We start from the raw sequence: 24,978 nt of genomic DNA, 5'->3' as shown, positions 1-24,978 counted from the left end.
ATCTCTTGTAAAATCTGCTTCCAAACGATTGGGTGTGCTAAGCTGACTCCTTTCCTTCTATGTCCCTGTACAATTGTTGACTCTATACAGGGGTTTTATCCGCCCCTGTGTGGAGTACAACTCTCATGTGTGGGGAGGCTTCCCACATACAGCTCTTCTCAATAGGGTGGAGTCAAAGGCTTTTCGTCTCATTAACTCTCCCCCTCTTACTGACTCCCTTCAACCTCTGTCTCTTCGCCGCAATGTTGCATCTTTATCTCTTTTCTATCGCTGCTTCAATGGTCACTGTTCCTCTGAATTGTCTGCATGCATTCCTCCACTTCTACGACGGGTGCGTAGCACCCGTCTAGCAGCAAACTCTCACGCCTTTTCTGTCCAACTCTCTAATGCAAGAATTCACCGTTACTCCCAGTCCTTCATTTATGCAACAGGTCAACTCTGGAACTGTCTCCTTCTGTCTGTATTTCCTGCTTCCTATGATCTCCAGTCTTTCAAACGCAGTGTGTCCAGGCATCTCGAAATGAATGGATCTTGAATTTGGCTCTCTCTTGTATTTTGTTTTTCTCTTGGAAGGAACAGTTTTGCGGGCGCATTGCCTTTGATTCCTCCTTCCTCACATTAAAAAAAAAAAATCTTTCTAATCTGCATTCTATAACATGCCTCGTTACACGAGGGGGGTCACCCCCCAGCTAGCGGTAGGGGGGTTAATGCTAAGTGTGTCGGGCCTAAAATTTCAAATTGGGCACAAAATCGTCATTTTCACCCGATTTACTCCAAATTTGATATGTGACATTTTTGACTCGATATCCTGTTGTGTTTATATGTCAGCACTAAAATGACTGCCGGTTTACTGTGTCATGGCACCGCTTCTTGTATTTTATATGGCAATATTGGTGAAAAAGTTAAACCTCTTATGGTCAGTGACAGTTTTAATAGTATATTCTAACCAGTGACAGGAGATTAACTCCCCCCCCCTTTCTCTCTCTCTCTCTCTCTCTCTCTCTCTCTCTCTCTCTCTCTCTCACTCACACACACACACACACACACACACACACACACACACACAACGCTCCTACTGGCTTGCTTTGGTGAACTATACAAATTCCTCTGCAGTAAACCTTGTGTCGTCTCGCCCAGACCTCCTCTCTCCCCCACCGTGACGAAACTGCATGACAAGTTTGGCCAGCTTGTAGAGTGACCTGCTGGTGGTGTCAGGTGGTGGAAATTTGTAGAGGAAAAGCTGGTGGCACGGTGGAAATGGTGGCAGTTTTACTAAGTTAACCAGTTCAGTGCGAGGATATTTTTTTCTTTATTCTTTCCGGACTGTTTTGTTGTTGGTACTGACGGACGATTTAATTTGTTTCCTAGAATAAGAGAGAGAGAGAGAGAGAGAGAGAGAGAGCGAGAGAGAGAGAATGTGTTTTCGAATTGGAGGGGTTGGATATAGCCCTCCTTTACCACTTAACACTATGAGATGGCACCTAAAGTCGAATCATACCACTTCCCATCCTCTCCATTGTCTTCACTCCACACATGGTTCCCAAGACTCCCATCTCCACCGCTGTAACTCTTGACGTTTCATTTTCCTGTCACCAGCCTCGCGCCCATATGTTAGTGTGGGTGCTAATACTCCTTCATTCAGTTCTAATACAGTTGCCACGTTGGATAGAGGAAGAATAAAATATAGCCTGCCATACTGCTGAAAAAAAGTCTGTTTGATTAAATGTATTAAGGCATTTTCACTCGGTCGTTTTTATAATTTCACTTTTCAACATCGAGGCTGTTCATAAAAGTCAGAAATATGCTAATTCCATGTCAGTTTGTCAAGCTCTATGTTCATTAAATTCAAGGGGGTAGAAGAATATGTTAATATTCAGTGTCATGCAGAATTGTGTGTGTGTGTGTGTGTGTGTGTGTGTGTGTGTGTGTGTGTGTGTGTGTGTGTACTGTACTTTCATGTCATGAGTCAGGCAATTCAGCTCTTGTTAATAAGTTTTCCATTTTTTGTGGAATGAATACTGACATGCCATTTATATACAAACGTAAAGTATTTGATGCAGCAGTAACTTCGGCACTTATATATAGCGCAGAGACTTGGTTGACAGGTAACCCAAAAGGAATAATCCGACAGTACAATCAGCTCGTAAAATGCTTATTGGGAGTAAGAATTAATACAAGTACAGACCTAACTTTGGCTGAGTCGGGAATTTTTCCAATAAAGTTTGTTATTGCAAAGAAGAGGAAGACGTTTTATGCAGAAAGAATCACATCTGGTGATACAGATGCGCCACTTTGTTACGTATATGACTTATGCAGACAGTACAATACAGTAGGATATAGATTCATAATAAAGTCGCTTAATTGTGATACTACCTCTAACCCAATGGACTATATTTGGGGATAATTGGTGATAAAGCAGATTCAGCAACAAAGTATGTGACATATAGATCAATAATGAACCCTGGCCTAACAGTTCATCCTATATACAAAAGTAAACTCTACATACCTGACCATACACGTAGGTCATTTACAAGGTTACGACTTATGTCACATAATTTGAGGATTGAGACCGGAAGGTGGAGTAGAACACCTCTTGAGTCGAGATTGTGTGAGTGTGAAGAGGGTAAGGTCCAAGATGAAACTCATTTTTTGTTAGAATGTCCTTTGTCTGCTGATTTTCGCCGTAGGTTTACAATGTTAAATTTCTCGTCACTTACTGATTTACTTAATGAAGCAGAAAACTGTAAAGAGCTATGTAAGTATACTGATGATGCATTGAGGGTATACGATTAAATAATGTTCTGGGTAATATTGTGATAATGTGTACATAGTGGAGGTTAATCTAGATGCATAGTTGACTGGTATACACTGTACTATTGTAGTTTAAGGAACTAATTGGAAACTATGTTTTTCAAAGGAATGGAGTACAAGACAAATGTTTGTTGGTACCTCTCCACTTAGAATGTAAATATATTCTTTGTTTGGACAAAAATTGTATTATTTGCGATAGTTATCAGCTTGCGAAATGTAACCATGTGAAGAATTTTTGTCAATAAACTAACTAACTAACTAACTAACTGTGTGGGTGTGTGGGTGTGTGGTGTGTATTGTAGTGTAGTGTAGCATTCCGTAGCTTAGTGTAATGTAGTGAAGTGTAGCATTGTGTACTGCAGTGTAGTGTAATGTGGTGTAGTGTAGTGAAGTGTAGCAATGTGTAATGCAGTGTAGTGTTGTGTAGTGTGGTGTGGCGTGGCGTAGTGCTGTGTAATGTGGTGTGTAGTGTAGTGCAGAATAATGTAATGCAGTAAAGTGCAGTGCAGTGCAGTGTGGTGTATTGTAGTGTAATGTACTGCAGTGTAGCATTGTGTAGTGAAAAGTGTTGTGTACTGTGGCGTAATGTAGTGTACCGTGGTGTAGTGTAGTGTAGTGAAGGTATCGTAGTGAGAGGTAGTCTCCCATATTTCCCCCAGTAAAATAACCATGGGGAAATCCCACAAATAATCACCTCCTCTTCATAGGATTTTCAAATCCTGCGTACGGTATATTGCGTTTGGCTTCTTTGTATATTATTTTCAACGTCTTATGTAGTACTTTCAACGTCTTCTGTGGTATTTAGAGCGCCTCTGCATAGTATATTCAGCGTCTTCGTTCATTACTTTCAACGAGTCATATACTGTTGTCAGCGCCCTGGTATAATAGTTTCAACGTCTTAGTATATTATTTTAGGCTCCTTCTTATATTACTTTCAGAAATTCGCCTTCATCATTCCAACGCCTGCGTATATCTTCAAACGACATTATATTGCAGCACAAAATCGACAGTGCATTAATTTTCTTCCATAGATCCTGAAATTAGGGACCTTGATTTCCATTAGACTACTGTGAGTCGTCTTCCAGGGGACAGTATGATCTGAGCAGGAAAAGATGATCGTCTCTTTATTTTCCATGTAATTCTTCTCTCGCCTCAACAACCCACCTACAGCACTGAATCTGTCTTCTTTTCCACGTGCTCAGTCGACACTAATGTTTGATGCTAGGAATTGTGCCCTCCTCCTCCTCCTCTCATGATTTTTCTTCCTCAACAACAGCACTAAAATCAGTCCATCCTCTCTTCCTCAGGCCCAGTCAGCACTGATCTACGACGCGGTGAGGGTGGTTGCTGAGGCGCTGACCAGACTAAAGCACAAGAAAGTGGACGTGTTTGGTGAGTCTCCTGGGCTGGGGGCGCCGCGGATCATCAGCTGCCACAGCAATGACGCTGATCAGAGCGTCTGGGAGCACGGCGAGAAGATCACCAGGCACTTGAGGAAGGTGGGTTCAGAAGTAGGTGTCAGGGTGGGGTATTAGGGTGCCAGGGTGGGGTATTAGGGTGCCAGGGTGGGGTATTAGGGTGCCAGGATGGAGTATAAGGGTGCCAGGGTGGAGTATTAGGGTGCCAGGGTGGAGTAATGGGGTGCCAGGGTGGAGTATTAGGGTGCCAGGGTGGAGTATTAGGGTGCCAGGGTGGGGTATTAGGGTGCCAGGGTGGGGTATTAGGGTGCCAGAGTGGGGTATTAGGGTGCCAGGGTGGAATATTAGGGTGGCAGGGTGGAGTATTAAGGTGCCAGGATGAAATATTTGGGTGCCAGGGTAGAGTAATTAGGGTGCCAGGGTGGAGGCATTAGGGTGCCAGGGTGGAGTAATTAGGGTGCCAGGATGGAGTAATTAGGGTGCCAGGGTGAAGTAATTAGGGTGCCAGGGTGAAGTAATTAGGGTGCCAGGGTGAAGTAATTAGGGTGCCAGGGTGAAGTAATTAGGGTGCCAGGGTGAAGTAATTAGGGTGTCAGGGTGAAATAATTAGGGTGCCAGGGTGGAGTAATTACGGTGCCAGGGTGAAGTAATTAGGGTGCCAGGGTGAAATAATTAGGGTGCCAGGGTGGAGGAATTAGGGTGCCAGGGTGGAGTAATTAGGGTGCCAGGGTGGAGGAATTAGGGTGCCAGGGTGGAGTAATTAGGGTGCCCGGGGTGGAGTAATTAGGGTGCCAGGGTGGAGTAATTAGGGTGCCAGGGTGGAGGAATTAGGGTGCCAGGGTGGAGGGATTAGGGTGCCAGGGTGGAGGGATTAGGGTGCCAGAGTGGAGTATCGGTGTCTAAAATGGTGGTTAGGGTGTCAGGATGTAGAATTAGGGTGTCTGGAATGGTGTGGTGTCAGGATGGAGTTTCAGGAACGATGTCAGGAGTGAATAACAAAAATTCACCAGGGGGTTGAGGAAGGTGGTTGAGGAGTTAGATATGTACTGTAGAGATGTTAGAGTGCTAGAGAGGAAAAACGATTCTCTAGAGTGAAGTATTATGGTGTCCAGAGGCTATTGTTGTTGTTGTTGTTGTTGCTTACCCCTGGACCTCCTGACCAAGCGTACCCGTCGACCACAGGTAAACAACCGCCCCTATAAGGTTGTTCTATAGGTTCCGTACACCATTGATATTGTGACTGTGTTTTAGTGTGGCATGTGCTTTGCAGCAGTGCTTCGTTATGTATGTTACGTTGTTTGGGTTTAGTACAAACGAGGCACATGACGTCTGTGATTATACCCAACCCAAATATAAACTGGTATCTGAGGAGGGTTGGGTGATGTCCTGCTCTAAGCCTGGCCAGGGGAACTCGACCAGCTCTGTTTAAGGATACTTCTGATGGGTGAACGACAGGAGGGGTGGCATGTAGTAGCGTGTTCCGATCGGGGTGTTGTTTTGCCCTGTGCGTGAAGTGGGTAGGTAGGTGATTCTTCAGTGATAGTGTGGGAATGTCTGTGGTAGGTTGTGTTAGGTTGTAGGATTAAGTGTCAGGGTGGGATATTAGAGTGTTAAGAAGGATGGGTGTGGTGTCAGAGTGTAAAGCTAGGGTGTGTGGAATATTAGGGGAATGTTAGGGTGTCAGGGTGTGGAATTCTGTTGTCAGCATGGAATATAAGGGTGTTAGGATGTAAAATTATGTTGTAGTATGCAATATTAGGGTGTCAGGGTGTAGAATTATGTTGTACAGTAGTATGCAATATTAGGGTGTCAGGGTGTAGAATTATGTTGTAGTATGCAATATTGGGGTGTCAGGATGGGCCTGGGGTAAGGTATCAAGAATAAATAAAGACGATGCCAGACACTTGAGGAAGATGTGTAATGTGTTACGGTGGACTGTGGACATGTTATGGTGCTAAAGAGGGTAACTGTTGCACTATACCCTATTTTACCATAACATGCCAGATTTTCGTCCTGTTGCGGCTTATTTCACGTAGCTGAATGGCAGAAAAAGATATTGCTGAAGTTCTACATCCTCTCCACAGCACTGCTTCCTGACTGGCATCATATTCTAGTTTTAATCTATTACTATAGGTCAGCATTCAAGGTGGGGAGATGGCAGTTTTAGGTTAACTCTGGAACTGTCTCCCTCTGTCTGTATTTCCTGCTTCCTATGATCTCCAGTCTTTCAAACGCAGTGTGTCCAGGCATCTGGAAATGATCGGATCTTGAATTTGGCTCTATCTTGTATTTTATTTTTCTCTTGGAAGGAACAGTTTTGTGAGCTCGTTGCCTTTGGTTCCTTCTTCCTCACAAAAAAAAAAAAATCTATCTATCTATCTATCTATATACCTAGGCTGCTTCCCCAAAGGAAAGGGAGGTAGCCGAGACAGGACGACACACTCCCCATTTACTCATCCATTCAAACACATTCATTCGCATCTTAGCCCCAAAGGGGAGAAAAAAAAAGTATAAGTGGAATATTAGAGTGCAAAAAGTTCGTAGCCATAGTTCATTTGCCTTCATATAGCACAGATTTTCACGTAGCTCATTGGCAGAAAAGACACGGCTTGACATCGTGCTATTCTGTCTTTGCCTTTAACTCATAAAATAGTTTTGTTAGTTACAAACCTTCCCTATAACAAATAGCCTCGAAAGGACCGGCAAGTGTGCTGCTGTTTGTTTTTCTTTGTAAGAGATTAAGGGGGACAGGGTGAAGAAGTCGGCATAAAAAATTCTGTCGCCTCTTAGTTTTCTCTCCACCTGCTTTATAAAGCAGTGAGATGAATCCACAGTAACTTAAATTTATCACTTTATTTGGCCACTGATCAGTGTCACCTGTGTCAGTTGCTACAGATTCACAGCACTGATTTTCATAGACCGTGGAAAAAGTAGAAGCGACAGGACTTTTGTGCTGACCGTACCTCTGCCTCCAGACGTCATTGTTCAAGTCAAGGAAAGTTTCTCAGATCGAAGGAGTGACACTGCATCCTGGACAGAAGTGTTATGAGTCCATGGGGAGGCTGTGCGTACAATAATATCCCTGTGTAAGGGAGGGAAGGCATTGGTATGGCAGCGGTGGTAGGGTGCTTAGCGGATGAGGTGTGCAGCAGGTTTATGGGAATATGACACAGACAGCAGCAGGGTGAGCTGAGGCATGGGGGTGGTGGTGCACTGTTAAACGCACATTACTATGTTAACGAGAGAGAGAGAGAGAGAGAGAGAGAGAGAGAGAGAGAGAGAGGTGGAGTGTCGCTTGACACTGATACATCTCATGGGTCTAAATTTCTCTCTCTCTCTCTCTCTCTCTGAATTTGAAAATCATACAAAATAACAAGATCAGTAAAATTAATAATATAATGACAAGCATCAGCTCTGGGATTGCAACACCCACGCTATGCAGCTGGTCCGAGTGTCGAATATTTTACCTTGCCGTGTGACCTTGACCTTCGACAAATTATTCAAGAAATCTACTTGCTTCATCCGTGCCTAGCTCATATCCTTTCCACCAGCTTTGACACAAATTGGGTCAGAACAGTTTGAGTTGACTTTTTCCTGTGAAGCAAACAGACTGTCGAACGGAGAATTTGAATAATATGTTTTAACACTTTTTAAAAAATTTATCGTGATAAATATTCATGACTGTTTTCAGTTCAATTAATGGCCAAGCGTGTTCAGACTGGGGGGTTGATTTGCCTAGAATCTAAGGGGACTCGTTGGTAGCCCACAGCTAAAATTCATCGAACTTACACAGCCACGACTTAGTATTTGAGTTTGCAGAGTGAACCAGTACCATCACGTGAAGGCAGACCAGCAAATAATTTCGTTACCAGTACTAAGTGTTTTTGTGTGTTTCATGCATTAGCTTGGTAATGCTGTTGTTGGTGTGTGTTTGTTGCATATCTTGGTATTGTAGTTATGTGTTTTTGTATTATCGTAGTATTGTTGTTGTTCGTGTGTTTTTCATGCATTTATCTTGGTATTATTGTTGAATTTTTCTTGCATTATCTCTGTATTGTTATGTTTTTCTTGCATTATCTTGGTATTACTGTTGGTGTGTTTCTTGCATTATCTTGGTATTGTTGGTGTGTTTTTCTTACATTATCTTGGTACTGGAGTTGTGATTTTTCTTGCATTATCCTCGTATTGTTGTTGTGTGTTTCTTGCGTTATCTTGGTATTGTTGTTCTGTTTTTCTTGCATTATCTTGGTATTGTTGTGTTTTTCTTGCGTTATCTTGGTATTATTGTTTTTTTTTTTTTGGAGTATCTTGGAACTGTTGTTGTGTTTTTCTTGCATAATCTTGGTATTATTGCTGTGTTTCTTGCATTATCTTGGTATTATTGTCGTGTGTTCATTGCATTATCTTGATATTATTGTTGTGTGTTCATTGCATAGGCTTAGTATTGTTGTGTTTCTTGCATTATCTTGGTATTGTTGTTGTGTTTCTTGCATTATCTTGGTATTGTTGGTGTGTTTCTTGCATTATCTTGGTATTGTTGTTGTGTTTCTTGCATTATCTTGGTATTGTTGTTGTGTTTCTTGCATGATGTTGGTATTGTTGGTGTGTTTCTTGCATTATCTTGGTATTGTTGGTGTGTTTCTTGCATTATCTTGGTATTGTTGGTGTGTTTCTTGCATTATCTTGGTATTGTTGGTGTGTTTCTTGCATTATCTTGGTATTGCTGGTGTGTTTCTTGCATTATCTTGGTATTGTTGTTGTGTTTCTTGCATTATCTTGGTATTGTTGGTGTGTTTCTTACATTATCTTGGTGTTGTTGTTGCAGGTTGAGATGGAGGGACTGACAGGCAACATCAGCTTCACGTACGAGGGTAAGAGGAAGCTGTACTCACTGGACGTGGTGGAAATGACACTCAACAGCGAGACGGTCAAAGTGAGTGTGCAGTTTATCGTTGTTTTGCATTCTCCTTATCTTTTAGCTTTCACTTTATTTCTTTATTTTCTCTCTCTCACTTTCGTTGGAGTTGATCTTAAACACCGAGATCGTCAAAGAGGTGTAATGAGTTTCTCTCTCTCTCTTTCTCTCTCTCTCTCTCTCTCTCTCTCTCTCTCTCTCTCTCTCTCTCCCTCCACAACACAGAGACCGTCAAAGTGAGTATTAGCATCTTCAGTCCAATACCGTGCATTTTAATTTTCTCTTGCTCACTCCATACGATTGTTATCAGCGTGGAGTGAGAGAGATAACGGGAATTATAACCAGCGTCTTCGGTTCCCACATTTTCGTTCTGTATACATTTGTTGCATTCCGTGCTGAGTTTGATTTTCCCAGGATGTGCATTCTTCCAGTGTTTCTTATTATTCTACTTTAACTTAGCTTATCCTTACCTAACCCAACCTAACAGATTACCTGACTGACTAACAAACCTACCTGACACCAAGAAAGCAAACCTAAACTACCTGACTAACAAACATATCTAACCTGATACTAGGAAAACAAACATGACCTAACCTAGAATTTTCTGGGTAAGAAGACGTGTAAAAATAATACACAGAATGGAAATCACTGTCCAAAAAGTCTCACATAAGTTTAATCAAATCGCCTAGACGTATCAGGAATAATAAATACATGTGCAGGCATAGACAGTGGTCCTTGTACATGTCTGGAATTCCAAACTGATGAATAAAGAGTGACAATGGACCGTCAGAAAACAGAGGTTTGCCCACACCTTCAGGCTGTCAGTCTTAATAATCGACTGTGAGCCATTTAACATTTTGTCTGTTAATTGCCAACTTTGCTGTGTGTACGTGTGTAAGTTCCCGTGTAGGTGTTTGTTTGTGTGTGTGTGTGTGTGTATTAGAGAGAGAGAGAGAGAGAGAGAGAGAGAGAGAGAGAGAGAGAGAGAGAGAGCGAGAGAGAGAGAGAGATTGATACCCTAAAGTGGCCATGGGGGAGAATATAAAGGGAGTATTATGAGGGGCGGGGAGGAAGGGAGAATCAGGTGACACTATGTAGGGACATATGAGGGGGGGGGGAGATTGTTGGTGGGAGGAAGAGAGGAGAGGAGGGGGATAACGATGTAAAGGGGAGAAGAGATGAGAGGAAAAGGAGGAAAGGAAAGGGGAGAGAAGAGGGGAGGAAAGAGGGTATAGAAAAGGGAAAACAGAGATAGAGAGAGAGAGGGGGAGAGAGAGAGAGAGAGAGAGAGAGAGAGAGAGAGAGAGAGAGAGAGAGAGAAACGGTGAAGAGAAAAGGGAAAAACGGGGGGGGGGGAAGGAGAGTAGAAGACAATGGATACGTCTGATAGCCGTATCCACCTTTACCGTACCCACCCTAGCTCATAACAGAAGTTGTCGTTTGTTTTTAGACACCCCTTTGACATAACCCAAATGAACACCCCACGCATCTTAAACACACGCCAGACACACCAGACGAACACCTGACTCACCTCCAACACTCCCAGCCCCTCAACACAAACCCTTAGAAGTGACACTTATACAACCCTGCGGTTTCATCTTTTCAGGTTTCATATTTCCAATTATTGGGTGACAGTGAGTGAGTAAAAGTTAGGGGCATGCATTGAATTTGGCCGCCCCTGTGCGATAGGGAAAAGGAGCTGGAGGAGAAGGATGTTGAAGAGGATGAGAAATAGGGGGCGGAGGAGGAGGAGGAAAGGAGGAGGAGGAAGACGAAAGGGATAGAAGTGACAAGAATGAAAGTGAACGATCAGAAGACGACGAAGGAAGAGGTAGGTAGGTAAGGGGGAGAAGGGAAAGATGACAAGATTGAGTAGTAACGAGGCGGAACAGGAAGAGGAAGACAAAGAAGAAGAGGGGAGAAACTAAGATGAGAGAAGAGGAAAGGAGAGAGATGAAAGGAGATAGAAAAGCGCAGGAGGGAAGGAGAGGAGGAGGAGGGTTGCGATAGACAAATGTGAGAAATGGCCCGAGGCTGTGGTGTACGTACAGGGGAAAACAAACGGAGGAGAAGAAAGGAGTCACAAGAAGGAAGAAGAAAGAGGAGAAATGAGAAGGAAGGGACCATAAGAAGGAAGAGTAAAAGGAGAGGAATGAAGGAGTGACTAACTAGAAGAATATGGAGAAACAAGAAGGGAGAGACGAGGAGTGGCAGAAAGAAGAGAGGAGAAAGAAGTAAGGGAAATGAAGAAGAAAAGAAGAACAGCCAAAAGAAGAGGAAGAAAATGAGAAAAAAACACAGACGACAAGCGGTTCCAGGCGGTGGTGTATATCTTACAGAAACTTCGTAGCTTCTTGTAGTGAAGTTTTGTAGATCAGTTATACATATATTAGACTCGTGGACGAGCAATTGTTATACGTGAGTAGTTTTGTAAGTAGATAATCTTGGTTCCCTTTTGTCATGCAATGACAGGAGAGGTAAAGATTAGTATGGGACTATTTTTATTTGTCTTGGAAATATTAACAAAGTCTTTCACACACGAGTGAAGTATAAAGTAGTCCCGCTAGCTACCTCTCTCTCTCTCTCTCTCTTTGCCACACTCTCGCCCTGTTGCTAGCCTCCTCCTCTCTCGCTCTCTCTGTACAGCCTTTCGCTACGATCGCCAGCCCCATTCTGATCTCTGATTCCTACATTCTCGTTTAGCAGGGGTCGTGTCACGTGCGCTATACTGTTGTTGAAATGTTCTAGAAGCCTGTGAGTGTGTATGTGTGTGTATGGTCACGAGGCGCTGTTTGTGGGCTATTGTGCTGGTGAGAGACATTCTGGAGAGGTGCTAACGTCACTTCCTTTGGCCCCTAGGTTTGACATTGACCTAACCTCTAGACTATATTATGTATGTTGCTAGTTATTATGTAGTAAGATATTTTACAGTCCTGACCTATACACGTAACAAGAGGATGTGAAGAATGAAGACAAAACGAGGAGGAGAGAAACGAGAGGGGTAAGGGGTAAAAAGAAATCAGTAATAAATGCAGAGAAGATAAAGGAAACGAAAGAATGAACGGGGAGGAGAAAAGAAAGTAAGAGATAAGAAAGAGGACTAAAACGAGGAGCAGGAGAAGGCGGGAGACAGGCGAAGGGAGAAAGAGGAGACACGAAACTGAGGAATAAGAAGTAGGATAAATAAGAAGAAAAGCAAAAGAAAGAAAAAAATACTAAGGGAGGAAGACGTGAGGAGGACTAAGGTTCAGATGAAGACAAAAAGTGTGTTGGTTCCCGACTACGGCGTGTGCACAGAGGAAAGAAGGGCAGAAGGAGACACGGAAGAGGAGGAAAGAGAAGACTGGAAGAAAAAAAAAAGAGGAAGGGTAGATGAGAGACAGAAGAAAGAAGGACAACGTTAATCAAGGAGGAGATGAAGGGATAGGAGAAACGAAAAGATACGGAAAACGAAAGAATAAGATGGCTCCTAGAGGGGAAGAAGGAGAGAAGGATATGGAAAGAAGACAGAGGAAAGAAAAGAGAAGATTGGAGACGTGAGAGAAAAAAAAAGAAGGGAGGCAAACGAAATACGAAGAAGAACAAGAACAAGAAAAGGTGAGTTAGTTCCAGACTATGGTGTGTATGCATGAGGGGTCAGAAACAGAAGAAAAAATGAGGAAATAACAAGATATGGGAAGAAAGAACAGAAGCAAGGAAGATGAGGGGAAAAGAAGGGCATAGAACAAAAAAAACTGGCAAAAACGAAGCGGATGAGTAAACGAAGAAGAAGGTAGACAAGAACGAAAAGGAAGATAAGGGAGGAAGAAAACACTGGGTCCAGAGAAATTGCAAATGTTTAGTTTGCACGTATTTATAAGAAAAGTGAGTTATTAGAAGTTAGAATGTGAAGCCTCATGATACACTCACTGTTGAGTAGAATTACACAAGCCTCTTCGATCTTTGCGGTATAGAAAATGCTTGCCCTGCAAGGGACGTGCTGGTGCCGTCGCAGGAACACAAAAGCGGCCAGAGCATGCATCAGAGGACATCGTTACCTCTCTCTCTCTCTCTCTCTCTCTCTCTCTCTCTCTCTCTCTCTCTCACACACACATACAAACGTACCCTGACTACTAAATCTAAATCCAGGCCATAACACGGTGCACTTTGCCACCCACATTTCACCAAACCACACCGTTGCAGGAGCACAAAAATGGCCAAAGCATCCCCACAGAGGGTATCAGTCAGGAATGGCAGCTACTGGACTCCCTAGTGGGTGCAGGTGTACAGTTTCCTTTTAAAGCGTTTATCACGGTATGGGACTTTTTTTACATACATACATACATACATTCATACATATACATCGTGACCGGCAGTAGTCTAGGTAACGCGAATTATTGTAATTATGGCCAGAATGCCTGACAAATTATTTCATTAAAGCATCATTTAGAGGTGAGGGCCTATATTTTCTCAGACCATGAAGTGGGCGAAACATTAATGCCTAAGGAAATCAAGGATCTTATCTTTTAATGGGTCTTTGAGTAACCCATGGCAACTGTTGATGCGATGGATGTGTATACCCTGAGATTTCGGGAAGGGAAAATACTTACTGTGAAAGATTATGAAGGAAAAAAAAAGAGGGGGAGGCAATTATTAAAGATACTTGCAGGGAAAAACGTGCAGAGTAAAAGAATTGGGCAGTAAAAGACACAGTACGAAAAATTATGGAACAGAAAAAGTGGAAGATGGAAAAAATGCAGTGCTAAGGATTAGTGGAAAGGAAAATTGCGCAGTACGGGAAAACGTCCGTAGGAAAAAAATATATATACGTAATATAGAAAAAAAATTGCCCCCGGGAAAAGGACGGATGTCTGTTGGATAAGAAATGCGTAAAGTGAAAGATGAAAAATGCGTAGAGTGGTAGATAAAAAGATACGCAAGGTGAAATAGAAAGGAAACTACGGAGGAAAGTTGAAGAATTGCGGGGGATACAAGTTGAAAAAAAAAACCTAACGGAAAATCTCTTTGATCGGGAATAAAAGAAGTAGAAAATAGCTTGGTGAAAAATTCCTTGTACGAGAGACCATCGTAGGAGTAAAAATAGGAAGAGCAGACGAGGATAGTGGGGGAAAAATAGGGAGGACGAAAAATACGTGGGAGAGGAACACCCGATCATGAGAGGGGGTAGAATGTCCATCATGATAAGGCATTGCAGTAGCGAACATGAAAGGGATGTGCGGAAAAATGCACACAGTGGTACATGGATCCGGAGAGGATTTTCAGGAGAGAGAGAGAGAGAGAGAGAGAGAGAGAGAGAGAGAATATAAAGAGGTGAAAGGGAAACAACCAGTACGTAAGTGTGTGTGTGTGTGTGTGTGTGTGTGTGTGTGTGTGTGTGTGTATTTTGCTTCCATACCTGATCTGAACTCGTTTTTTACCTTTCCATCTCTAAGAATTTGATTTTCTCCATCGTGTGTGATATTGTCCTTGATGATGATGTGGAGGAGGAGGATTATGGTGATGATGATGATGATGATGGTTTCTTTTAGTACTTATATCGTACCCTTTTTTTTTTTTCTTGGATATCTTTTGTAAATTACCCCACATGCTTAATTCCACAATCGTTTGTTTCTCTCTCTCTCTCTCTCTCTCTCTCTCTCTCTCTCTCTCTCTCTCTCTCTCCTGACTCTTCCCTCATTCCTGGCCGTCTCTCACTTCTGCGTTTCGTCATTTCCTTGTTCATTGCTCTCCAAAATCACTTTCACATTAGTTTTCCATGACTTTTATTGTTTCTTCCCTCAGTAGTCTCTTCATTCTCTCTCCTTCTCCCTCTTTCTTTCCTCTCACTCCCCCCCCTCTCTCTCTTCTTGCTTCCCCCCCTTTCTCCTTTCACTTCCCTCTTCAGCTCTCTCCTCTCGCTGCCTATTTCATCCATCTTTTTGTCCCTATTCCTCACGCTTACCATCTCAGAACTCACTGTTATTAATCTCTGTCTCTTTTCTCTGCTTCCTCTGTTATCTCCCATTGTAATTTCCCTTCTTCCTTCCTTCCAATTTCTTCTTCTGTCTCCAAACTCCAACTGCTTATCTTTTCCATCATTAGTTGTCTTTACTTCATACTTATTTCCTCACAACCACTAACTCTTCCATTTGTCTTTCTTCTCCACGCCGTGAATAATCTTTAATAGCTTTCTCGTTTCTGTTGTCTCTCCCCCTCCTCCTCCTCCTCCTCTTCCTGTTCCCCCTCCTCCTAACTTTTTCTTCCTTCCCAGCTTCCCGATTTCCTCCCACTTTTCTTTAAAAATTCCTTTCGTTTTTCTCTTCCAGCTTCCCGTTTTGCCACGTCCCATTTCCCAGCTTTCTATGTCCACTTGTTTCCAATCTTCCTCGTGTGTGTTTTTTTTTTAATTCTTCCATTGCGTCCTCCTCACCTCTCAGGACGGGAGGAGAAATGTAGAAGGAAGAAGTCCATGTCCCACATCCAAGTAACATTCGATGCAGTTTTCTAGTCTTTCAAAATTTGTCTCATTTTTCTTCCCAGTTTCCTTCTCCTTTTGCTTCAATTTCTCCTCCGGTCTCACAGTATCCCTGCTTCCACTTCTTCCTCCTTTCCACCCCTCTCTCCTGTTTAACCTCCAAGGACTGGAAGTCAAACGGGAATCAAAGTACAGAGGGTCATTCCACACACGCAACCAACTTTCTCTGGAATTTTCAAGTCATCTAGAAACTCACTCACATTCCTCTCCCCATTCCCCTCCTCCCACTTCTCTGCTATATTCACGCCTACTTCTTCCCCCCTCCTGTGTCTCCCACTTAACCTCTCGAGACGGGAGCAGAAACGATACCAGGGATAGGTCATCGCACACGCACGCACGCACGCACGCACGCACGCACGCACGCACGCACGCACGCACGCACGCACACACACACACACACACACACACACACACACACACACACACACACACACACACACACACACACACACACACACACACACACACACTCTCTCTCTCTCTCTCTCTCTCTCTCTCTCTCTCTCTCCAGCCTTGGTCAATTCCATAATCCCTCACGGTTCCGTCCACAGTCTTCCTTCGTTCCCCAGTCAGTTTCTCTCTATTTCCCAATATCTGTCGCCAGTTTATTCCTCTTGGAGTGCCTCCTACTCAGCCTCTCGGGGCGGTAGGAGAGGGAACAGGAAGTCATCTCAAACAGGCACCAACTTTCTGTGTCGTCTTCGTGTCCGCCACTCCCTAAGCACGCTTCATTAGCGACATCAAAGGCCGGACTTCCAGCCTCTTCCTTCTCTCCCTTCGCCTTCCCTCGTTCTCGCAGTCTATCTCTCCCTCCCTCCTTTCATCATCGCTCCCTTCCTACCACCCTCGCTCTGTCCGTTGCCTTCCCTCCTTCCCCTACATCCCCCTCCTCCCTCTTGTCTTCCGCTCTCCCTCACTCCCAGCCTCTTCTTCCCACTCTTCTCTCTCCCAACCCATCCCTCCCTCTATCCATCATCTCTTCCTCGCTCTTCTGTCCCTTCCTGTCTCTGTTCGTCTCATCCTTTCCCCCTTCACCCGACCTTCCTCTTCTCTTTCTCCCTCCACCTTTCCTCCCTCATTGAAGTTTTCCAATAGAATGTGGTGCCTTGGTAGTCCAGCAGAGGAAGTAAACACAGGAGGTTTGTGGAGGCTCTTGCTTACCCTGCTTTTGCTATCTTGTACTTTAGTCTTGAAGTCTCTCTCTCTCTCTCTCTCTCTCTCTCTCTCTCTCTCTCTCTCTCTCTCGTGTAGGATTTCCAACTTGTGTCCTTTGATGTTTCTTTCTCGGGATTTGCGTCAGAGCCAAGACGCTGAATGCCAAGTTCTTCAGTGCCATCTCTTTCCCCATTTTCTTATTAGCGGGATTATTCAGCTCTTATTCAGTACTTATTCAGGTGTTAGGACTCTTATTCAGGGTTATTCAGGTGTTAGGGCTCTTACTTAGGGTTAATCAGGAGTTAGGGCTCTTATTCAGGGCTTCTTCAGATGTAAGGGCTTTTATTCAGAGTTATTCTAAGTGTTAGGGCTTTAATTGAGAGCTCATTCAGATGTTAGGGCTATTATTCAGGGTTATTCAGGTGTTATAGGTCTTATTGAGGCCTTATTCAGGTGTTAGGGCTTTTATTGAGGTGTTTTATTCAGGGTTTAAGGGTTAGCCAAGAGACTGACCTTTATTTTGTAGAAAAGATATAAAACCAGAATCACATGGCAAGGTCATCGTACCGGTATCCGATTTAGACCAAACATAGGGGAAATGTTCAGGGTAAGGCAAGGAGATATGGGTTACATTTTGAGAGTGGTCAGTCAGATGTCAAGGTCACAGGGAAAGTCAAATGTCAAGGTCAGAGGGCAAGGTCAGCTCAAGCAGCGGGACCGAACCTGCTGGAAGCGCTATGGGTCAAGCAAGGCTGAGGTGATTCGGTTTTGAGAACAGTCAGGTCAAGGTCAGGGTCACAGGGCAGAGTCAGATGTTCGACTCATAAGCGAGTTGTTTGTGTTGGTGTTGTTGCTTCAGTGTTCCATGTTTTATTTTTTGAAACGGGCTTCTTATCACAGTTATAACTGAAGGTCTTCCCTAATCATACTTTAAAACACACGCACACACACACACACACACACACACACACACACACACACACACACACACACACACACACACACACACACACACACACACACACACACACACACACACACACACACAGAAATATTTTACTGAAGAAATACAAACCTAACAAAACACACACAACTCCGCCTCCAGCACACTACCTAGCACGCCATCACAACCACCATACCATCTCCACCACAAAAAAATGCTAACCGAGGAATCACAAACCCCCCACCAATAAAATAAACCACATAGAATCATTGAGTCATGTCTACCACCGCACCACCGTTATCCTACATCACCGCACAAACTTAAATTCCTCCACTGAAATACCTCGTAAAAGAAACACAGCCACGAAAAAACAGACTCGCCCCACGATACTCGTACTACCTAACACACCATCACCACAGGCACCTTTACCTACCACACCACCACCACCACCACCACCACAGGCACCTTTACCTACCACACCACCACCACCACCACAGACACCTTTGGCTACCACACCACCACCACCACAGGCACCTTTACCTACAACACCACCACCCCCACAGGCACCTTTACCTACACCACCACCACCGCCACCACCACAGGCACTTTTACCATACCACACCACCACCACCACCACCACAGACATATTACCATACCACATCACCACCACCACAAACATACTACCTTACCACACCACCACCACCACAGAAATATTACCTTACCACACCACCACCACCACATTCACCACAGACACATTTACCTCACCACACCACCATCACCACCACAAAAATCTCACTGAAGAAACAAACACAGAGAAACGACTCTCTCCCTTACACCACCACCATCACCTCCTCCACCACACCACAGCCACCACCGCCGCCTCACTTCATCTCTGTTGACGCGTTAAGCTGGGTCGGTAAAATCCAACATGCTCCTGTAAAAGTTTGTAGTGACTGGGGTACGTGTGAGTGGAATAGTCAATGTATTGCTGTCAGGGGGGCCCGTCCCTATGAATAACACATGGTTGCACGTGTGGGGGTCGGTGCTTGCTGTCTATGGACCTTTTCTTTTCTCCCATGTACTGAGCCCTTACCTTTATATTTTCTTTGACTTGTCTCCGTGTGTTTGTGCCATTGCCGTGTTGCATTTTGACCTCCTTGCATACTTAATTTTTCCCTTGCCTCTTGGCTTCACTTTTCTTCCTCTTCTGCTGCTTTCTTAATGTCACCAGTCTCTTCAATACAGGGAGGTATATTTCTTCCATTCTTCTTGCTGTTTGCCTTTGCCTTTTTTCTTAATCAGGGCGCCCCGTCCCTATGAATAAATGATGCTTGCAAGTGTAAAGGTCGATGCCAAATAGTAGGCCGCTGCAGACCTTCTCCCCACTCCCACCAGGCTTACCTTCTCCTTTTCTTTCCTCTCTTCATTTCTGTAGCTTTCCTTAATGCAATGGCTCCCTTCTTTTTGACTTTACATGCTTTACTTTTTTTCCTTTGCCTTTCCATTCCGTTTAGGTGTTGTTTGTATTTTTTTACAATTTTGTCTTCTGGCTTTAGTCCGGTCTCTACGATTTTTGTTACCTAATTTTCATGCTTTTCGTTTCTTTCTTATTTGGCTCCTCTTCCTCGTTATTGTCGTTATTTTTGTGCACTCCAAATTTTTACTTCCCTTCACTGCTCTGATGTGTTTATATTTTTGTCTTTGCTACATGCCGTCTTCTCCTTGTTTGTTGTCTTCCCCAATCCTATGAATTACTAATGATTGCAAGTGTTAAGGCCATTGCAAAAACACCATTGATTGCAAGTGTAAAGACCATTGCAAGGATACCAGTAATTGCAGGTGTAAAGGCCATTGCAAGGATACCAATAATTGCAGGTGTAAAGGCCATTGCAAGGATACCAGTAATTGCAGGTGTAAAGGCCATTGCAAGAACACCAATAATTGCAGGTGTGAAGGCCATTGCCAGAACACCAAGCACCTGTGGGTCCTCTTCTTTCTCCCATGTGGCTCACTCTCACCCTCTGTCTGTGTTCTCTCTTTTTATAAGTGTTTTTGTATTTGTTGTTGTGCAGTACCATGATTTTTTTATTATTCGTTCCACATGCATCTACCTTTTTCTCTGCCCTCTTTTCTCCAATACAGTTTTGTTTTGTTTTCCTGTATTATATTTCATATTATATTCTCACTACTCACCATTGTCTTCTTTCTAGCTGTCGGCAGTGATTGCAAGTGTAAAAATCATTGACCATTTCTTTTCAGATCAGCGATTTTATTTTGACAACATATCTGTATCTGTCTGTCTGTCTCTGTCTGACTATATCTCTCTGTCTGAGCTTGTCTGTCTGTCAATCTGTCTGTATCTGTCTGAATCAATCTGTGTGTGTGTGTGTGTGTGTGTGTGTGTGTGTGTGTGTGTGTGTGTGTGTGTGTGTGTGTGTGTGTGTGTGTGTAATTTAGTTATATTTGTATCCCGATGTCCAATTTTCATTCTTGCTATTCATCCTTTCTCTGTGTGTCTGTCTGTCTCTGTCTGCCTGTCTGTCTGTCTGTCTGTCTCTGTCTGTCTGTCTGTCTGTCTGTCTCTGTCTCTGTCTGTCTGTCTGTCTGTCTGTCTGTCTCTCTCTCTCTCTCTCTCTCTCTCTCTCTCTCTCTCTCTCTCTCTCCAATTTTTTCCTCGTAAGGTAATGGTAAATCGTCACAGAGGTCATCAAAGTAATGCATGTGGTGGATATTATCCTTGTAGGCGTCAGTGGGGGGGGGGGTAGGAAAGACAAGGGAAAGGAGGGGTTAGAGCAGACCCTCCAGTACAGCAGATCTTTCCCGGCCTGTTTAAAACTGTCTGTGCAGAGCAATAATGAAGGGTAAATGACGTGACTCTCAGGTGGTTTTGAGATGAATAAAATCATCTCACGTAAGCTGGAGCAGCAAGCTAGAGTTGCTCCGAACGTGAGAGTTAATGACCGTCTTAACACTCCGAGGCTTCTTTGACTCACCCAGCTCTATAAACGTCATGAGAGTGCAAGAATTCAGTATAACAAACATCAGTATATTCGTTTGCTATCATTTATCGTGTTTGATTTCTTCAAGTTTCTAGTGCAGGCATGTGACCGTAAGAAATGTAGCTTTGTAGGTGACACAGACATACACTCCCTGACTTTGGACGTGTTGTTATATTCTCTGCATGTTGTGTCGTTATATTCTCTGCATGTTGTGTCCAGACTAGCTAAAGAACATCCCTCACTCACTGCTTCACTGCAAGAGGCCTGAGTCTTCGGTATCTATTCTATGAGTTTTAGGATGTGAAGAGTAAAATGTGGCTGATGGTAGTGCGTTTAGCTTTGCGTCGTTGCCATCTCTTTCATTTCTCTTTATCTCCAGCTCTCTCTCTTTTTTTTTTTTTCGTGGCATCGTTGACCTCTCTTTCCCCTCTCTCCAGCTTTCTTGTTTTTATATAGAAATCTTGAGAGCTTTTGGATAAGGCTCAGTATTTGAATGACGCTTTTCTAGTTTATTCTTGCTGCCTCCAGATAATTTTATTTAGCTCAGAGATTCATCAGACTGGAAGGGTTACATATACATGGCCTGCTGATTGTTTTCACTACCTAGGAATTCACCTTTTCTTCTCTCTTCTCTCTTCTCCTTCATGCTGTTCTGATATTTTTCCTTTACCTCGTTCTCCCTCTTCCTCTTTGATTTCGTCGCTTTTCTTCCGTTTCCTCCCTTCTCGCTTCCTCTCCCAACCCCGTCTCCTCTCCCCTCCTCCTCAGTGCTGTCTTCTTCCCTGTTGCATCCTATTTCCCCGCTTTCCTTCCCTAGTCTTGCTCCTCTGCCCTCCCGTATCAGTGCTTTCATCTTCCCTGTTACCTCCCATTGCCTCTTCTCCCTGTACCTCTTCTCCTCTCTCCTCCATCCCAATGCTATCTTTTATCTTTTTTACCTCCTACCTCCTCTCTTTTCCTCACCTCTCTCCTCCTTCCGAATGCTCTCTTCCTCCTTGTTACTTTCTACTTCTCCTGTCCCTATTCCTTCACCTGCCTCCTTATTCCCAATGCCATCGTTCTGTTTCCTCCTCCTCCTCCTCCTCCTCCTTCATATATTTTATAGGTACTGGACTCTCACCTCCCATCAGAGCGTGGCCCACAATGGATTCAGTCAAGCACGTTCATTGACCTGCATATTTATGGTGATCCCAAGTGTCTGTGTGGCAGAATAATGACAGAAATAAAAGCAAGGGGAAAGGGGAGGAAGGGAAGAGTAAGAGATTATGTAATACATACCGGTACATAAAGCATACGTGCATACATACATACATACAGATAGATATATAGATAGATAATAGATAGATAGGTAGTAGGTAGGTAGACAAAGATGTGTGTGTGTGTGTGTGTGTGTGTGTGTGTGTGTGTGTGTGTGTGTGATAAAAACGGGAGAGGTGAAAAATAAGAAGGAAAAAAAAAATAATGAAATACAGGAGTGGATGAAAATGCGAGAGTTTTAGTTGGGTAAAAATAAAGAGGGAAAGTGTGGATTTTTTTTAACATCTTTTTTTTCGATGGAATAACCCGCACGTTAAAGGAAAGACTCCTGGGAAAAAAATATGGGAATACGTGAACACCAAGATTACGATTTCTATAGGAGGGGAGAAGAGGCAGAAGACAGACACTTAGGTGGGGATTGATAGGAGAGAGAAAAGGGATGGGAGACAGAGTTACATAGATACAGACCCCGAAATGCCATCTGGGTGATCAGTAAAAAGGTTAAACTATGAGAGAGAGAGAGAGAGAGAGAGAGAGAGAGAGAGAGAGAGAGATTACAAATGAGTGGGAGTATTGGAGAGCAAGAGTCGCTTGTGTTAGAGTATAAAAGTGCGTGAGATCAAGTAAGAACAAAGGAAGGTGTGAAAATGAGTGCGAGGGTAAGAAAGATTTAAATGTGTGAGAGCGCAGTAGGTAAGAGTGAGAGAGCAAGATTAGAGTGACAAAATGTATGGCCAAAGGAATGGAAACTAAAATGATGGTTCTTGGTGGTGATTGTGATGTTTGTTGATGAATTGGTTGTTTGGTTGGTAATATTGCTTGGATGTTTAGGTTGGTTAGGTGATGATGGTTGATAGATATAAGAGTGATGTTTAATTGCTTGGATGCCTGGTTGGTGGTGATGGTTGTGAGGTTCGTTGGAGGTGATTAAGTTGGTTTGTTGGTGACTGTGTTCTTGGTAGATTTGGTAGTGATGCTGTCTTAGTTTTGTTTGTTATATGACTGGTTGATTGATTGGTTGATGGTTAGTTTTGGTTGATTGGTTGTTAAATTTGGTACTGATCTTTGTTTAGTTATTCAGCTGATAGGTTTATAACGATGGTGGTTGGTTGATTGGTTGTCGATGCTGGTTTGGTTGGGTGGTAGTTGTGGCGTTGGTGTTATTAGATTGGTGGTTTGGCGGAGAATACCTAGATTGTCAGGTTGTTAGTAACGGTGGTTTTGGTTGGTAATGACGTTAGAATGGTTGTTTGGTTGATGATAGAGATGGTGGCTATTTGTGATGATGGTTGGTTGTCATGTTTAATTGGTTGTTGTTGGTGGTGATGTTGGTGAATATTATTAGTGGAAATAAACTTCACGAGAGAGAGAGAGAGAGAGAGAGAGAGAGAGAGAGTAGACATAGTGCCTAGACAGATTGATAGATAAATAAGTAAACAGGTAATTAGGTGAATAAATAGAAACAGATATGGATGAAGATGCACGCAGATAAATGTATAGACAGACAGACAGACAGATAGATATCAAGTAGGAAATAAGTGTGACAAAGTCTGTTGTGCTTATCGTAATTCTTAACTGGATGGATAGATACAGAATATTAAATATTTATCATTATATATATATATATATATATATATATATATATATATATATATATATATATATATATATATATATATATATATATATATATATATATATATATATATATACCTGTATATAGAAACAGGCAGAGGCAGACATATCAGATAGGTTACCCATTTGACGCAGTGTACATTACAACTGAGGCACCCCATGCTGAAGTGATGCAAGTGACACCTCGGTCGAAATGTGGTTTTCACTTGCATCGAGTAGTACGATAATAGCTCTATGTCAGGTAAGTGTCCCAAAGTGATTCAGGAAATGGTTTGGTCATAAGGTCCATTATCCTACACAAAATCACGAATTTTTTGAGGAAATGCCGCACGACTTTACTTTCCGATCTGTAGTAAGGCAAGAGCCCGGGGAAGGTGTCCAACCAATCAGCACACTAACAACATGGTGCCCGCCAGCCAATGGGAGTGCAGCAGGGCCGTCAGTCATAGCTCCCGCTTTGTATCAACTGGTTTACCTTTTTTTTTTTTTTTTTCCTTTCTTTTTTGTGTGGTTTTCTGGTACGCTTCGTTGTGTTAAGCTAGTGTTAAGAAAAAAGTAATATTATTATGAAAGTCATTATTTTTTTTAGTAACAATATTATTTTAGTAACAATATTATTTTGAGAAGTCCTTACGAGTGTTACATTACCTACTGTTTTTTTTTTTTTTTTTTTTTTTTGAAGAAAATATTATTCAGCGTTGACCCCTGGTGCCAAAGGGGGTTCTACGGCTATGATTAAGTGAAGTACCCAGAAGAAAGCCTTAGTGTTAAGTTAGTGTTAAGAAACTATAATAAGAATAATATTATGAACGAAAGTCTTTTTTTTTTTTTTTTTAGTAAAAAGCAAGTTGTGTGTACGTGGCTACATTAAAGAAAAATATTATTTTGAAAAGTCCTTACGAGTTTTACATTACCCTTTTCTTTTTAATTTACAAGAAAATAATATTCACTGTATTATGAAGAGGAAATTAACAAAGTACTGACATCAAGAACATATTAAGTGACGAAGTAGTGCGGTAATTAGACAAAGCACAGTTACCTTCGGTAATATTATTATCAGGGTCATTGTCTCGCAGTGGCTTGGGTAGGCCTTCAGTCTTCATCAGCCACTTATTCAGACAGTTTAAAACAGGATTATTAATAGGTAAAGGATGCCATTTTTTTTATCCATACAACTCCGACAAATCTTCGTATGTTGAGAGAGATTGTATGGAGGGACCTAAAACATAAGGTACAAAAACGCCATGTGTTTCGAGGGGTCATGTATTATCAGTAGATTAATAATAACCCGAGAAAATAGCGTATGAGAGGTGGAAATGAGGTTAGCGCAA

At 42.8% G+C, this 24,978-nt stretch overlaps 1 protein-coding gene across 1 annotated transcript in view; it reads left to right on the top strand.

Annotated features, from left to right (window-relative positions):
* Positions 1 to 24,978, top strand: part of LOC145395582 (glutamate receptor 1-like) — a 171,711-nt gene that overhangs the window by 101,745 nt on the left and 44,988 nt on the right. Inside the window, exons 8-9 of the mRNA XM_080269172.1 lie at positions 4,119 to 4,310; positions 9,055 to 9,162. Coding sequence (XP_080125298.1) covers positions 4,119 to 4,310; positions 9,055 to 9,162 — 300 coding nt within the window. The remainder of the gene's footprint in view (positions 1 to 4,118; positions 4,311 to 9,054; positions 9,163 to 24,978) is intronic.

The sequence above is a fragment of the Coenobita brevimanus genome, chromosome 1 (genome assembly GCF_032717465.1).
Source record: "Coenobita brevimanus isolate Jiangsu-jjx chromosome 1, ASM3271746v2, whole genome shotgun sequence".
NCBI classification, from domain to species: Eukaryota; Metazoa; Arthropoda; class Malacostraca; order Decapoda; family Coenobitidae; genus Coenobita; species Coenobita brevimanus.
This window is presented reverse-complemented; position numbering and strand designations above follow the sequence as displayed.